Raw genomic sequence first — 17,448 nt, forward strand, 5'->3', positions numbered from 1 at the left:
ATCGTAATTGGCTTGTTTCTAATTCTCCAGTTTCATTTTCTGCCTACACCAAAGCTCGCAACAATTGTAAAGCAGTTATTAATCAGTACAAACTAGAGTTTGAACAGGCTAAGGGTAGAAAACTTGCTTCTTGCCCTAATGGTAGCCGAGCATTCTGGTCTCTTGCCAAAGCTATTGGCCGCAACTTATGACCATCTCTGTTCCCACCTCTGTCCAAACCAGACGGTTCTGTTGCCACTTCAGTCAAGGATAAAGCTGGCCTGCTAGCATCCCATTTTTCTTCCAACTCATGTATTAATGATCTTGGTAAAACACCTCCCAATATTCCTAACACGCTCCATTCAATGCCTCTTGTGGTCTTCCCTCAAAAGGATATCAGAAGAATTTTGACGAATCTTCATGCTAAGAAAGCTCCAGGTCCCGATGGTATTTCTCCACTTGTTCTCAAAACCTGTGCTCCTGAACTTACTCCTATTCTTTGCCGCCTTTTTTCACTTTCTTATTCCAAAGGTGTTTTTCCTTCTGCTTGGAAATTTGCGCATATCCAGCCAATTCCTAAAAAGGGTGACAAATCCCTCCCATCCAATTATCGTCCCATTGCAATTACTTCTACTCTTTCTAAAGTAATGGAGAAATCAATTAACCTCCAACTCTTAAACTACCTAGAAACCTTCCGTCTGATCAACGATCGCCACATTGGATTCTGTCAGTGTCGAACCACTGGTGATATTCTTGCTTATGTTACCCATTTATGGACTAATTCAATGGAAAGGTTTGGGGAAACACAAGTAATTGCCCTTGACATCTCAAAGGCTTTCGATCGTGTTTGGCATAAAGGTCTTCTAAACAAGCTTCCATCTTATGGTTTGCCAACTGTTTTTAGTAATTGGTTATCCAGTTTTCTCTGTGATCGCTCACTGAGGGTGATGGTAGATGGCTCTCTGTCTTCTAACTTCTCCATTAATGCCGGTGTCCCCCAAGGTTCAGTTCTTTCACCCCACTCTTTTCCTCTTGTATATTAATGACCTTCTTCCATTGACTGGAAATTCTATCCACAGTTTTGCCAATGATAGCACATTGCATTCCACTTTCTATTTTGAGAAACCTTGTCCTGCTCAATCAGCTTCAATTTCTCGAAAATCTGCTACCAATTCCGTAAATGCCGATCTTCAGGTAATTCTCCAGTGGGACAAAGACAACTTAGTTGATTTCAACCCTTCTAAAACTCAGTCTTGTCTTATATCTCGCAAAAAGGATTCTTCTGCTCCTATGCTTATCTTTAGTAACATTCCGATTTCTAGGAAAAATGATATATCTCTTTTGGGGATTACCCTGACTTCTAATCTCTCTTGGCACAAGCACATTACAAATATTGCTTCCTCCGCATTTAAAAAACTTGGTTTTCTCTTCGGCTCTCGGAGTTACTTTTCTTCCAAACAGCTGTTCACTCTCTATAAATCACAAATCCGCCCTGCCATGGAATATTGTTCCCACATCTGAGGTGGCGCCCCCAAAACCTCTCTCAGGCTTCTTGATTCCATTCAGAAGAGGGCAGTTAGGTTAATTAATGATTCATCTCTAACAGAGTCTCTCCACTCGCTCTCTCATAGACGTACTGTTTCTGCTGCACGCCTCTTCTACAGATACTTCCATAGGCACTGTTCTTCTGAATTGGCTTCTATAATTCCCGCTCTCTCTCTTTCAAAACAGTCCAAACACGTGCTGCCACCAGCCAACATCCATTTACTGTCCAACTTCAAACTCACAGAACCAACTTTTCATCTTCCTCGTTTATTCACTCAACTGCCATTTTCTGGAACAACTTTCCTTCATATGTATTTCTTGAAAATTAGTCTACAGAAGTTCAAGTCCAATGTCAACAAATATCTTCTTTCGTCTTCTCAACCTCCAACCCAAGCACGGTACTAAGTACTATAGGTTCTAATACCTCTTACATAAAAAAAAAAAAAAAATCTAAAAAACTGGGTTTTCTCTTTTGCTCTGGGCATTACTTTTCTTCCAACAGCTATTTGCTCTGTACAAATCTCAAATCTGCCCTACCATGGAATATCGTTCCCACATCTGGGGGCGGTGCCCCAAAAACCTCTCTCAGGCATCTAGATTCCATTCAAAAGAAGGCAGTTAGGTTAATTAATGACTCATATCTAAGAGAGTCTCTTCACTCTCTGTCTCATAGACGTTCTGTTTCTGCTACATGCCTTTCCTATAGATACTTCCATGGGCACTGTTATTCTGAATTGGCTTTTATAATTCCTGCTGTCTCTTCCAAAGCAGTCTGAAACTCACAGAACCACTTTTCTTCTTCCGCACTTATTCCTTCAACTTCCATTTCTGGAACAACCTTCCTTCATACGTATTTCCTGAAAATTACAATTTACAGAAGTTAAAGTCTAATGTCAACTAGTATCTTCTTTCATCTTCTCATCCTTCAACCCATGCACAGTACTAAGTACTATAGGTTTTAATACCTCTCGTGTTTGCAGTTTTCATAAAATAAAAAAAAATAAAAAAATAAATAAAAAAAAACATTTTAAATGTAATTGCCAATGGGAATTCACAAAATTCGCTATAAGGAAGTTCATTAAACAGAGGTCCGACTGTATTTATGATTTTACCTTTTATCGAAAAAAGGCGTGTAGCAACAAATTTTCCAAGGGCACCAAAAACCTATTTATTATGACAAAATCATAAGACAGCTTGTAATAGTAGTAATAGTAGTGGTGGCATGTGATGCAAGAAAGCAAGTGTATGAGCTTATGCAGCATCAGCCAAAAAAAAAAATCACACTATTCCCTCCAAATGCCAGTCCAGTTCCTCCTTAAATTTATTCAACCTATCAATTTCCACAACTACAGATGGAAGTTTGTTCCACCTGCTGACTAAAGGAAAATTTCCACACATCTATTCTACATCTGTCTTTCCTCAATTTCAATTTATGCCCACTTAGGTTCTTAATCTGAACAAGTGGAAGAATCCCATCAGAATTCAGCGTGCTCAACCCATTGAAGGCCTTATACACCTCAATCAGATCACCTCGCAGGTGCCTAGTCTCCAGCCGTAATTTGCAGAACTTAAGCCTCTCTTGGTAAGAAGATCCCTTCATTCTGCTCACCAATCTTGTTGCCCTTCTCTGTACACGCTCAAGCAAATCTACATCCTTCCTAAAATGAGGCCTCCAAAATTGCACACAGTACTCAAGGTGTGGCCTGACCATTGCCTTATACAGAGGGACAATCACCTCCTTTTCCTTACTAGCAAAATTCCTATATATCATTGACAAAACCCACGATCTACCCTGGCAGCCTGTCTGCATTGCTCAGAAAACTTCATATCTGACTACACAATTATCCCAGGTCTTTTTCATTTTTTACCATCTTAACTGTAGTACCACACAGTTGGTACTTTTCTCTCAGGTTACTTCTATCCATATGCAGCACTTTGCATTTCCCAAGGTCAAGATGGGCTAAGAAGTGGCAACTTCAGTTGCCACTTCTTATTTGTCAGACAATACTTTCCCTTAACAAACCCATGCTGTGTCTGAATTATTGCTGCAGTCTTGTTTAGATGATCCTGCAATGCATCTTTAATCAGTGACTCCATTATTTTACCCGGAACAGAAGTTAAACTAACTGGACTGTAATTACTCGTGTCACCCTTCGATCCCCCTTTGTGAATTGGGGATACATTTGCACATCTCCAGTCCGTGGGAACCTCCCAAGTCCAAGGATGCTCTCATAATTATGGCTAAGGGTTTGCTTAGTTGCTTTGCCGCCTCCTTTAATATAACTGGATAGATCCCATCAACCCCAGGTGCTTTTCTTACGTTTAACTTCAACAATTTCTCCTCCACTTTGCTCTCAGTTATTACAAAATCATTAAGTACCCTGCTACAATTTGATAACCTTCTGCCATTTTAAAACCTTAATAATTCCTCATGTGTGAATGTAGATGCAAAGTACTCATTCAGTTTGTTTGCTATCTGAGCAGGATCATCAACAGTCGAACCATCGATGTCAAGTGGACCAATCAGATTCATCCCTTCCTTTTAGAGTTTATATAAGTAAAGAAATCCTTGCTGTTTTTCTTAGCATCTTTTGCCAAGGATTTCTCATAATCAGCCTTCGCCTGCCTAACCTCCTTTGTGACCTGATTACAGACTAGCTTATATCTGCCATAGGCTTCTGAGTCACTTGATAATTTATATGCATCCCATGCATTTTTCTTCTCTGTTACGAGTCTCATTAGTTCATTTGATAACCATTTAGGCCTAAACCATGAACAATATTTCTTAATAGGTATGAAACTTTTAGTAGCATCCACGATTAATTCCTTGAATGCTTCCCAGTTAGAATTTACTGTTGGTAACATCGTCAGTTGATCCCACTGTTCAGAATTTAAAAACTGTCTGAGACCACTGTACTCACCTTTACGGAAGCAAAAACCCTTTCCTTTACTCCTGATGGTAATTAAATCTTTAAGTAAATCCCACATCAGTACACTGTGATCACTGCCACCTAGTGGTTCCTTTATTTGCAAATTCTTTATACACGAATGATCACTGCTGATAACCAGATCAAGAGTATTACTACTCTCTCTGGTTGCCTCTCGAACATGCTGCTGCAGAAAACAATCATCCAATAAATCCACAAAAGTCTGACTAGTGTGTGAGTGACCAATCCACAAGTTCCAGTCAATATCTGGGAAGTTAAAATCCCCCATTATAAGACATTCTGATTTAATAGCCCACTCTATTTCTCTGTACAAGTGTTCATTGTACTCATTCGAGTCATTAGGCCTATAACACACTCTTACTCTTATTTTTGCTTTTGCAGTGCTTATGTCACACCAAACTGATTCAACAGTGCACTGTTCATTTATGTCAACTGGGTAAAGTTCTTTTGATTTTATGTTTTTCTTTAACAGCATAACACCTCCTCTCTTCCTATCCTATGCAAGAAACAACTGAATACAAGAAGCAACGTTATTTATTTTGACTTCAGTAAAGTTTTTGAATACACTTTCCCACAAAAGGCTATTATATAAACTGAAGCAAATCTAGATCAAGTCATAAATGGATATTTGTCAGGGTGGACCCATAGCAAGTGTCTTCCCTCAGGAATTAGTATTGGGCCCACTTCTGTTTCTCATCCTCCTTAATGATGTTGATGAGGGAGTGCAGAGGAAGTTGCCAAAGTCTGCTGATGATTTTAAGATAGGAAGGTGGTTAATGATCAGACTAGGCCATTTTTCTTCCAACTTACTTAGGCTAGTTGCACAAATTGTCTGGAAAATAGTAACCGATGTTCAGTGCTCCTAAATGAATCACAGCATTTACACAGGGGGAACAGAAATCCAAGTTACTTATAAGGCAGGTGAGAGTAGCTAAAAGTTGTTCAGGCAAAAAAAAAAAAAAAACAACTGGTTCCTATTCGGTCACATGTGATATATTTTTTTTTTCATGCAGTGTAAACAGGCAACTGGGAAGGTACATGGTGCCCTGTCTATGATATATGAGGTGTAGCAATAAAGTTCCTGGACTGGTGCTGTTAGAGTTCAAACTTCCTAAAAGCATTCTTGGGCAAAAGCCTCAAGCTACATGGGAGTTTACTGACATATGGGTTAGTACAATTGCATCATTTTTATTCATAACAAATTACCTGAGTAGGTAAATTGGTATCGTTTTAATTATATCTCTTATTGTGAAAACCTTCATAAGTTTCCATGATTGCAACTCATTGTGATGGTTTCCACAATATGAGATATACAGTAGAATGTTGGTTATCTGGAATAATTCGAAAGGCTGAACTTCTTTTTTTTTTTATTAACAGTAGTACAGTATGTGCTGGTTAGAGTGATCATGTTTGCAAATTTAATTTTGATCCTAATAAGCAAAAGATCGAATTTACTACCCATTTATAACAGATTGTATAAACAAAAAACTCAATAAATCGAAAACTGCAAATTGTTTCATGGTTGTGACCTCTAGAATTCAATGTGACCTTCAGAAACGTGCTTTAGAAAAATATCACAAAGACTACTGGGTTTTCTTGGAAACCATGAGTGAATTTCAGATTAGTTTAGCTCCAGATTCGATAAGAATAATATCTGCCTGAAACTGTGTGATTTATTATTTTTCTCAATTTTTTACGGTAAAATGCGAACGAAAAGAAAACATGTACATGATGTACAGAAATTTTGCTAGCAGAGATAAGGAGGTGATTATCCCATTGTATAAGGCAAGGTCAAGCTAAATCTTGAGTACTGCATGTCTGGAGGCATCATCTTAGGAAGGATGTAGAGCTGCTGGAATGGGTACAAAGAAGGGCAATAAGACAAGTCTCATTGCCCTTCTTTGGGGTGCTCTTACCAAGGAAGGTTTTAGTTCTGCATATTGCAGCATCATGAGACTAGGCACTTACAATGTTATCTGACTGAAGTGTTTTAGGTTTTGAATGACTTAAGCAAAATCGATGGTGAGGTGATCCCTCCTCTTCTTGAGACTATGAACATGTGGGGCATAAATTCAAACTGAGGAAAGATTATTGCAGGAACAAGCTTCCATCCATTGTTATGGAACTAGATAGTTTTAATTAATTCAAGGAAGAACTAGATGACAAACTATTGGAGAGGATGGACAGGTAAAAAGGTTTTTTTTTTTTTTTTCTGGCTGATGCTGTATAAGCTTGATCTCTTGCATCATTTGCCACTACTATTACTACTTCAAAATCATCACCAAGATCCAGAAATTTCATTTAGAGAAGTTCAGGATTAATATGATGCTGACCTCATAGATGGCATTCACAAGAAATTTGTACTTGGAGGGAAGAGTGTCAATGATCCTTTCTACATACAGGTTCTTCTAAGGTTATTGAATTTCCTGGGTGAGGCCTCAATTTTGAAAGAAATGCAGCTGGTTCTTATAGCACAACAATGCTCCCACCCATTCTGCACTTGCTGCAAAGACATTTCTAATGAAATATGGCATTATACAGATCAATCACACCCTCCTCTCCTAATATAACACCAGCGGACTTTTTTCTCTTTCTGAAGATGAAAACTGTCCTCAAATGAAAAGAGATTTGAGAACATAAGAAAAATAACCACCAAACTGATCATCATCTCTTTGGATGGTTTTGCGACTCTTTTCAGAAACTTTTAGAACTGCTTAATAAATGAATTCGATTGGTTTTATTTTTTATTTTTTTTTTGGTAGCGCATCGGCTTCTGTGGCCATAGTGCACCTCCCAAGGTTTTTGCAGTACTTGGATCCACACCCGAGGCGGGATTCGAACCCGCGACCTTTGGGGTGCCAGGCAGGCACTTTATCCACCTGGCTAGCCCGGTCGGCATTGGTTTTTTGATTACTTTGAATAAAAATAAAACTATTTCCGAGCTCCTTCACTTTGTGTTCTTTTTATTGCACCAGTCTGGGAACTTTATTATCAACCTTTATATGACCTTAACAAGCAGGAAAAAGGTGTCATCATCATCCTGTTATAGATGATGGTGAGATACCATATTTAGACTACTGTGTTCAGATCTGGAGGCCATACTCAGAGGAAGATTATCAATTAATAACCCCGATTAGTGATGGGCACTAACTGATACCCATATGAAAAACAGCTTAGAAAACTAGATATCTTCGTGTGTGGAGGGAGGAAGGGACCTGATTGAGGTATACAAGGTCCTGAATAGGATCAGTGAAATGAATGAGGGAGGTATTTTCTATTTTAGGAGAGAAGCAAGAAGTAGAGGTCACAAAAATAAAATTTTGGGATTAAAAGAAGGCCGGATCTCATGAAGTTTACACCTATGTAGTAGATCATCGGAATAAATTGCCTGTCACAGCAGTTGAAGTGGAGTTTGGTGAAATTCAAAGTAGAATTGAGTTGGGGGATTGTTGTAAGGTTTTTAGATGCATCACCGAATTAAGACCATATTGCACTGTATGATATTTCTGTAAATTACTTATGTTTCTGAGGTCAATTTTAAGTTTACTAGATGAAAAACCTGGGTTTCCAGGAAAAAACCATGTTGGTCGGTCTCTTGCCTGAGACCGACCAACATGGTTTTTTCCTGGAAATTTTTATGGGCCATTTTCACAACACAGCTAAGTTGGTCGGTCTCTTGCCTGAGACCGACCAACTTAGCTGTGTTGTGAAAATGGCCCATAAAAATTCCTTGCATCATAGATGGAATTCAAACTCAGGTCTTTCCCACCCACTGTGGAGAGGATGGTGATTCAACCAACTGTGCTACCCATGTGGGCAATTGAAATGGATGGCAACTTTTTTGGCAATGAGGTAGAGGTATGAGTGATTGTGAATTTTTTTTTAAACATCTTTTAAGGCAGATGCAGACAAAATCTGCTTTCTTGCATCATTTAGCCATCATAATACTAATATTAATTTACTAATCACAGACATCTAGAAGCATATATAAATGTAGTATGTGAAGTTTGTCAGTGAAATCCAAATGTGGTGGTGAGCTATGCAATGAAGACATGCAGTACTGAACTCCAAGACCAGAATTTGTTATACAAAGCTGATGAGAATAGGCTCAGTCAAAGACAGGAAGAAATGTGGAAGGCCTTGTGCTCATAGAGAGAGAGAGAAAAACTGTTATTCAAATCATTCACCTGTAATACAGGCAAATCCATATGACATGCCATAAGAGAAAGTGGAATAACACATTATGGCAAGCATGGAAATCTCTTATGTCTAATGATTGTGGAAGACTGTGACAGGCATGTGGAATTTGCTGAACACGTTATGACATAAAGAGGATTGTTCTGAGTCGTTCAAAATCATTCTCTAGTCAAATGAAGCTGTGTTCCATGTTAGAGGGTTCATCAATTGCCATAACTCTCATTATTAGACAGATTGTGATCCAAAAATGATGGGGGATAAAACTTAATCAAGGTCAAAAGCCTCTGTTAGGTTTGGCATGCAGACATGCCAGGAAATTCAGGAACATGCGTTAAAATTTGATCGATCACAAACGTAATGTATAAGTATACTACAAACAAAAGCATTACTATTAAGACAACCACCTGTGATAATTTACAGGAAATCTGATAGTGATAACTAGATTAATTTAGGTATATCTTATTTTTCATATGATAGACTTTTGCTATACTCTGCAAACAGAGTAGCTTGTAGCATTTCCAAGATCATGGCCGAATCTGCAAATTGGATAATACAGATCGAGCTGACTGTTCATAGAATATAACTATGCACATAGTACTTACTTTTCTTCTGTACTCATCCATAGAATGCTCATACTGTAATTTTGCTTCCAATTGCCTTTCGACATAAGGTGCTTTCTCTTCATCTGTCATATTACGCCATCGTTCTCCACCTGAGTATAAATGTTCAGAAATTAATGTTAACAGCAGTTTCAACTCTTTAAATAACAGAGCCACATATACTAATATAGTCATCTAATAAACAGAAATTTTTGAACAAAATGAATTGACCTTGGTTACAAAATATGAAATTTTTTTAGTTATGTAGCAAAACTAGCAATAAAAATTCTTTGTTATATTAATTTGAATTAATATCTCACCATTAAAAAACTTATCAACTTAGAATACCAAAGGGTCTATCAGACTCGAAACATTTTGTTAAAGCAAACTACATAATTATATATTTCAATTATTGTATCATACCATACAAGAAAAAAAGCATAATACAAAAATGAATTTCAAATAAATGGTAACAGAAAGTTGAACTGGAGGGGGTTGCAGAAAAAAAAAATATTACACACCACTTAGATGGTTTGTCCAAAAATAAATAAACTTACACATCAGTCAAGTGGAAAGTTGCTTTGAGTTAACACTTTTATCATTTGTTGCATGTATCGAAAATGACAAAATTTTAATGTGTGAATATTAAATTTTTTTGTAAACATGGAAAGTCAGCCAGAGGAACACATCAAATGCCAGTTTTTCCAAGTGGTTTTCCAAAGTTTTGTGAGGAAATTTTTTGCTAACAGGCAACTACTTTTATCTTCATCTGGAAAATTAACAATTTACACCCTGAAACAATCCAAACATTAATGAGTCAACACCATCATTTGAATGGATTGATAACTGACCATTTGAAAACTTGTTGAGGAAATGTCTCTGTCATTTAGTTTGGTTCGAGCCATGTTTGGGCGTGAGATGGGTCAGCACCGAATCCTCATTTTTATTGAGTTGTTCAAGCAAGCTGTATTGGATCCCACATTACTTAATTTTTATTATTATTTTTTTTTAACAAAAATTATAACAAGTGATGAGTCTTGGATGCATGGATATGAACCAGAGTCCAAGGTTCAAAGTTTCCAATGGAGAACAAACCAAAAAATGTACAGCAATCAAGATCGCACGAGGGCCACGGTAATTGCATTTTTGACAATGCAGCCTACTACTAAGAAGTTTTAAAATGGTTGAGATGCAATTTTCTCTAAATATACTGTAAAATGTGTAACATGACAATGTGTAAAAACTCATATTTCATTTGCATTTGGCAATTTCTGACAAAAAAAAAATAAAATAAAATAAAATTTCTGTTGTGATGCACCCACTTTACTCACTTTATTTGGCACAATGCAACTTTGACAGCAGCCTAAAATGCAAATAAGATGGTAGAAAAAGATGTTTTAGTACTACCAACCATCCATATATGATATGGTGTAATGCTTTCCACAGCTTGTCAGGATTGCTCCCATAGATTTTTATTGACTAGTGTCAATAATTAAATAGAGGCACAGAGGTTCAAAAGGATGAGATGTGTCAAATGAGCTAGGCTATTGTATACCTCCCTTATGCAGCAAATAAATTTTTTCTGGTTTCATGACATATCCTTCAGGCAGGTGATGGTCCCACAGAAAGTAGCTATTGTCAGGGAAATGGAAAATGTATTTTGCAAAAAAAAAAAAAAAAAAAAAAAAGAAAAAGGATAGATAGAAAAGGACCAGGGTATGTCTGTCAGGGAAAAACTATAATCTTTTAACAGCACACAAAGGGTAATTGTTGTACACGTTAGTATTAAGGACATTAAGAGTAGGAGATCTGAGGATTTATTTAACATAGGACAATACTGAGAAAAAGCCCTAAATTATGATTAAATTTGAAAGTGTCTGCAATTCTGTCCAGGTGTGATATGAGGGAGTACATGATGAGAGCCTTGTCAATCAATCTGGTTCTATAGAGGTCTACCCTGTGAGATGCACAGGGTAGACTTTTTTTATAACAACCTGCAGCCCTGAATTAGTGAACAAAGCATGCAATTCACTAGCAAGTGAGTTAAATATGAATAAGGAATTGTTTAAGTCTATAATTACCACACACACGAAAAAATAAAAACTCAAATGATTCGGATGCTTTCAAAGATTTTGTTCAAATAACTGATAGCAAACTTGGTATCCTAAAAACAGCATTACTGGGGATTATCACTGGAGATGAGAGTTGGTGCTTTCAGTGTGATCCTGAGATCAAAAGATAAAAGGTGCAGAATGGTGATTACAAAGTTCACCAGTACCAAGAAAGTTTTGTTTATAGAAATTGTATACCAAAACCACGCACACTGATCACATTCTTTAATCACAAAGGGATAATCCATAAGGAATTCATTTCAGAAGGAACGCCTATTACCAGTGATTATTACTTAGAGGTACTGAATTGTTGTTGATGAGACTCAAGGGCATGTAGACAGATTTGGAAGTGAGGTTTGCAGTTGTTGCATGACAATGTGCCTTCTCACACAGCAATCAACATTTAAACATTTCTGGCTCACAAGCAGGTTGTATTTCTCATCCCCCATCCGCAATTTCCTGACCGACTCCAGCAAAACTTTTTTTTTTTTTTTCTGCTTCCTAAGTTGAAATAGGATTGAAAGGATTCTGATTTGATAGTGCTTATGACATTCAGAAGAATGTAACAGCACAACTAAATACCATCACAGCAGATGAGTTTTCCAGATCTTTCCAAAGCTTGTATGAATGCTGTAACAAAATATTTCCTTTATCCACATTTTGCTGAATTCTGTCTCATTACCTTTTGCCACACACACACACACACACACACACACACACACACACACACACACACACACACACACACACACACACACACACAGTATGTATTTTATCTGATCATGTCTCCATAACTCATGATGCTAATGAAGCAACTTGGAATCAAACAAGACTGATGTCATAAGAGCTTTTTTATTTGTTTGCACTATATTGAACAAGTAACTTTTTAACATTTTTGAAACATCATAGATTTTTAGATTTTCTTAAGATAAACACTTCTTTCCTTTTCTGTGTCATTCAAATTAGCAAAAACAAAGACTGTGATACAGTCTATCCACAGTTCACCAGTCTTCATTCTTGAATTTTAATATTCTGTTTGGAATTAATTTAAAAATGGGGTCCTGTCTAATCTATATTAAAAAAATCTTTATCCATGTATCGTTCCTGAAATTTGGCCACTAAATTTAATCACTCCAGAATAGTGGCATTGCTCACATCTTTTGCTTCATTTGTAACTTCTAAAATGTATGTTGTGATGCAACTTAAAACTGATCTATCCAACCAGATGAACACACAAAGTTCGCTATTCCAGATAAAAGTGGTCCACTTAACAAATATATTTTGTGAGAATGTTTTCTGTTCAAATTTATGTCATAAAAATATGACTAGTTACATATATTTTATACTGTTTAAAGCCTATGTAAAATAGGCTTTAAATAGTATGAAATATATGTTAACACTGACATGAATACTACTGTTATTCAGTACTACATGAATGATATCAATTACTCAGTTGTGAGTAACTAGTGCGACAGAGTACATAAACGGAGCATCAACACAGCTGTAATTTGAGTTTCAGGTTCCAAAACTGCCTCATTGTTTATAGAGCAGCATTTATCAAACTGATACTACAAGAGACACTACAAATCTGTTTTCTCTTGCAGAATTAACTAATATGATTTTAATTTATAGTGAGATTTATAGTAAGAATTCAGTAGCTACTGTTCACATATATGCTTTAAAAGAGCCTTATTGACATCAGAATGTTTGGTTTCATGTATGTGTTAATTTTTCTGCAATCATTTTTAAGTGACTCAATCATGCTATTGTTTTGAATTCCAAATTGTATACACTGCTGAAGTTGATAAAACTTAAATTCATGAGCAACAACAAATTTCTTAAGCATGTTCCTATTTCTCTAATAACTTTAATTTTAGAATGGAAAGCCTTTCATTTGCTTGCCATTCTAAAAGTTGTACTCTTTTTTAAAATATGATACTATATAAAGCTGCAGTGCTAAATTTCAGGCTCCTGAAAATGGATGTTTTTGTAAAATGTTTTTTTTTTTTTTTTTTTTTTTTTAACACTTAATTAACATATTATATTGCATTTAACACATAGTTTAAATAATTTTTGAATTCAGCTAGGAATGAGTTAACTATCACAGTGAGAGACTTCATTATCAGTAATTTTGGTACAAACATTGTAGCTATGTACTACACATAGTGTAGTACATCATAGTAGTTAACTGCAGTGTTTTAAACTGTAGTAAACAAATTGTTCAAAGGCCCTAATCACGTAGCTCATTTTTCTATTTAGCCAAGCATTTAGAAAGTCAACAGCATTATCTAGAAACGTAATGCACAATCTGGGAACAGTGTAGTGTTATTACAGTCTTATATGTTAGTTTGTGTGATTTTTTTAAATTAGATTTAGATGAAAACAAGAGCAGAAAAGCAAAAATCTCAAAATTATTTGGCTTGGAAGAGAAATGCAGAAAGGCACTTCTTGTGTGAATTAAGCACTATACAGAGTGCGATACTTGTCACCTTTTAGTCGAGTTATCTGTAGTGGGACATGATATGGCAACAGAGGATGTCTTTGTGAGCTTTTGTGCAGAGACTGTGAGGAGATTAAATGCCAATTCAGTGTTCTGATGGGATTACAAGAGTTTTTGAGGAACACTGCTGATATCCTAGAAGAAATCAAAAAAAGAGCCCCATCAAGCACAATGCTGGAGATTACACTCATTCATCACATGGCACAACAAAATCCTCCACGGCAGAAAGTGCTTGTCCCATAGGAAGTCGCTCCTGTCAGTGACACTACTCTCAGAGAAATGGGAAATACATTTTGTAAAAAGAATAGGAGCAGGGACAAAATTTTGTCCCTGCTCCTATTCTTGTCCCTGCTTAAAAGGACACAAAAGTTGATATTGTGTACATGTTGGTGCTAAAGATAAAGAGTAGGAGATCTAAGGATTTACTTAATAAATAAGATTGAAAAGTTAGGATCTGAAAGTGTCTGCAATTCTGCCCAGACATGATAGGAGGTAGTACATGATGAGAATCTTGTCAACCATTTCAGCTCTGGAGAGACTACAAGACTCATGGACAGAATTTTTCACAGCATGGTCTGTGCTTGTTAACAGGAGAGCCTGTTTTTACAGGATTAGGAGAGGGCACAATATCAACTTTTGTGTCCTTTAAGCAGTCTGCATCATCATCATCAAAATTTTGCCCCTGGTAGATATATGTGCGAGAATATTTGCTGATGCTATTGAGGTAGTGTTAGGCGAGTCAGAAAACTTCTAGCTTTGGGGGGGGGGGGAAATGGAATAGACAGACTAAAAGATTAACAGCTGCTGCAATTAGAAGCAAAAGTGATTTTTGCACTGCTTCTATTGGAACATGTGGCAGCCTGGAAAGCAGGGTGTTGTGGATTACAAGGTCTGCTGGGATCCACATGGGACAAATGCAACTAATGCTAAGAGTATAGTAAATAAATTTCATTAATTTGAAATATTGGTTCAGTCGTCAACTGTGGATGTTGTAGGGATATTCGAAACATGGTGCCACTGGCCAAGGGGGTGGAATTCGAATATACTGAGTATGATGTACCGGCACTCTTCGACTTATGTACTTAATCATTTTTTTTTTTTTGCTTTTCCCCATGTACATAAGTCTGTTTTGTACGTAAGTCCAACTTCAGTCTTGTAGATACAAAATACATATACAATACAGTACAATGCACCGAGATTATAACCCACAACAAACTTCATTGTGTATAGAATTTTAAGATTTGTAACCTAGTTAAATGAAGCTGAAAAAACATACAATGAATAATAATGTATAGTACATTATTTATTCAAAACTAATTTAATCTATATTAAATTAAATTAATTAATTAATTAAACTAATTTAATTTAATATACGATCAAATCACTTTACGATGGACTATCCAAAATAAAATACCGTTCAGCATACAATAAGGGCACCTCCGTAGCAAGGAGGACAGGAGCAGCAGTGTGTAGCACACGCTTCTTGATTAGACTGGGGTTCGAGCCCATGACCACCAAATACGGAGGATGCCGAAAGGTCAGGGAATGACCACCGCATATCCCTGAGGCAATATGGCTTTAGTTGCTAATGCTCCTAAAACCCAAAAAACAAACAAACAAACCATACGATATGTAGCAAGTGCTGGTCATTGTGATCACGTTTGCAAATTGAATTTTAATTCTATTAAATGGCTATGCTAATAACCGAAAATAGGAAAAATATTATCCATAGGCTATAAAATTACAGATATAGAACACAAATTTACACTTTACTTCCTCCAATTAACAAAATTAAATGATGCATGAAAATCGAAAGAATATTTCCCACAGGTTAGCAAAATAAAAATAAATTTACACTTATGTACTAGCTTAATTAATAGTTTAACTAATTGATATTTCTGTTCACTGACAATTTTTTTTTTTTGGGTTGTAAAACAGTAAGAAAATAAGCAATCAATAACAAAGAACATGGGTGTAAACAAATTGCAACTAACACGATACACGCAAGCGAGATACGGAGTATCAACTTTACGAAACACAAAAAATAGGAACGAAGAAAAGATTCTGAAAAATATTTATGTTTTTTATATGATTGAATATTTCAGTGAAGGGGAAACACATTTCACCATAATAACGTAAAATTTTGCAGAATTCCAGCTACCGGTATCATTACAAATGCAACAGGATCAAGTTTACTACCCATTTATAATTACATTGCACTAACAGAAAAGCCCAATAAACTGCAAAGTACAAATTTTTTTTATTATTTTATGGTAGTGACCTCCAGAAATCTGCTTTAGAAAAATATCACGAAGGTGTTCAAAATTGATTCTTATAACCGATCATAACAACAGCTTTGTGCTTTGTATGTATCTGCATAAGTAGAGGAGTGCCTGCATATAGAAAGGAGGAACATGTAGAAGTTATGTTCTTAATTAAGAAGCATTTAGAATCTAAGGCAGTGCACCCAGTTGATATTAGTGGCCAATGCAATGTTGAATCAGTCTGGTGTGATGTAGCCACTGCAAAAACAAAAATGAGAGTATGAGTGCATTGTAGACAAAATGACTGTGATGATTATAACAAACAGCTGGACAAATAGAATGGAATAGTAAATCAGAATGTCTTTTCTAATGGGAATTTTAACTTTCCAGATTTTAAAGATGATGACTGTATAAAAAGGGAATCGACTGACATGATGCATATACGTTGCTGGGTCAGTTCAATGGCTATAAGTCTGTTGTTATAGCCGAGGTATGCAGTCTTGAAATGATGTTGTAACTCAACTGTACACGGCACAATTTACACGGAAATTTTTTGTTAATTGACTTAATTGTGATGTTTTAGATGAGTTGTTATTTCTGATGTCATTTTAACAGAGTTTGACCATGTGTGTGTGTATATATATATATATATAAAACTCATGTGCATATGTAGATATAGGGTGTTTGAAAATTGCACAGAACAAGTGTAGGTACATATTTTACAGCGAGAAAAAGGAAAATGGTTTGTTTCGAAAATCTTCATTTCCAAAATATTAAAAATTATCATCAATTATAAACAAAGTAAATAGGAATGGGATCCTCATGGGATAAGCACAACTAATGCTAGGAGTGTAGTACATAAATTTGATTAATTTGAAGTACTGGTTGTCTTCAAATATGGATTTTGTAAGGATATTGGAAACATAGTGCTACTGGACATAGAGGGTGTCTAATGGCATTGTTCAAATTTTTATGTCAAAAAATATGGTTGTGCAAACCATGCTTTAAACAGACAAAATATATGGCACAACATTGACAAAATACTACTGTATACTGAATAATACAGATTATTATTCAGTTATCAGTAACTAGTGTGACAAAGCATTGGTGTATACTTGCATATACACCAATGCTAGGAGTTTGATAAATAAATTTGATGAATTTCAGGTATTGCTCAAAACATCAAAGGCAGATATTGTTGGGATATCAGAGACATGGTGTCACACAGATATAAGGAATGCAGAACTGGAATTTGGGGAGTGAATATGTACAGGAAGGATAAACAGGATAGGAAGGGAGGAGGGG

General features: G+C 36.1%; 1 protein-coding gene across 4 annotated transcripts in view; it reads right to left on the reverse strand.

The window, feature by feature from the left end:
• LOC150080762 (high mobility group protein B3-like) overlaps nucleotides 1–17,448 on the reverse strand; it is a 260,329-nt gene that overhangs the window by 15,482 nt on the left and 227,399 nt on the right. For all 4 annotated transcript variants that reach the window (XM_090381086.1, XM_090381085.1, XM_090381084.1 and 1 more), the window contains one exon: nucleotides 9,272–9,381. In XM_090381086.1, coding sequence (XP_090237212.1) covers nucleotides 9,272–9,381 — 110 coding nt within the window. The remainder of the gene's footprint in view (nucleotides 1–9,271; nucleotides 9,382–17,448) is intronic.

Source organism: Mastigoproctus giganteus, chromosome 9 (genome assembly GCF_048544385.1).
Source record: "Mastigoproctus giganteus isolate SK-2022 chromosome 9, ASM4854438v1, whole genome shotgun sequence".
In the NCBI taxonomy this organism is placed as follows: Eukaryota; Metazoa; Arthropoda; class Arachnida; order Uropygi; family Thelyphonidae; genus Mastigoproctus; species Mastigoproctus giganteus.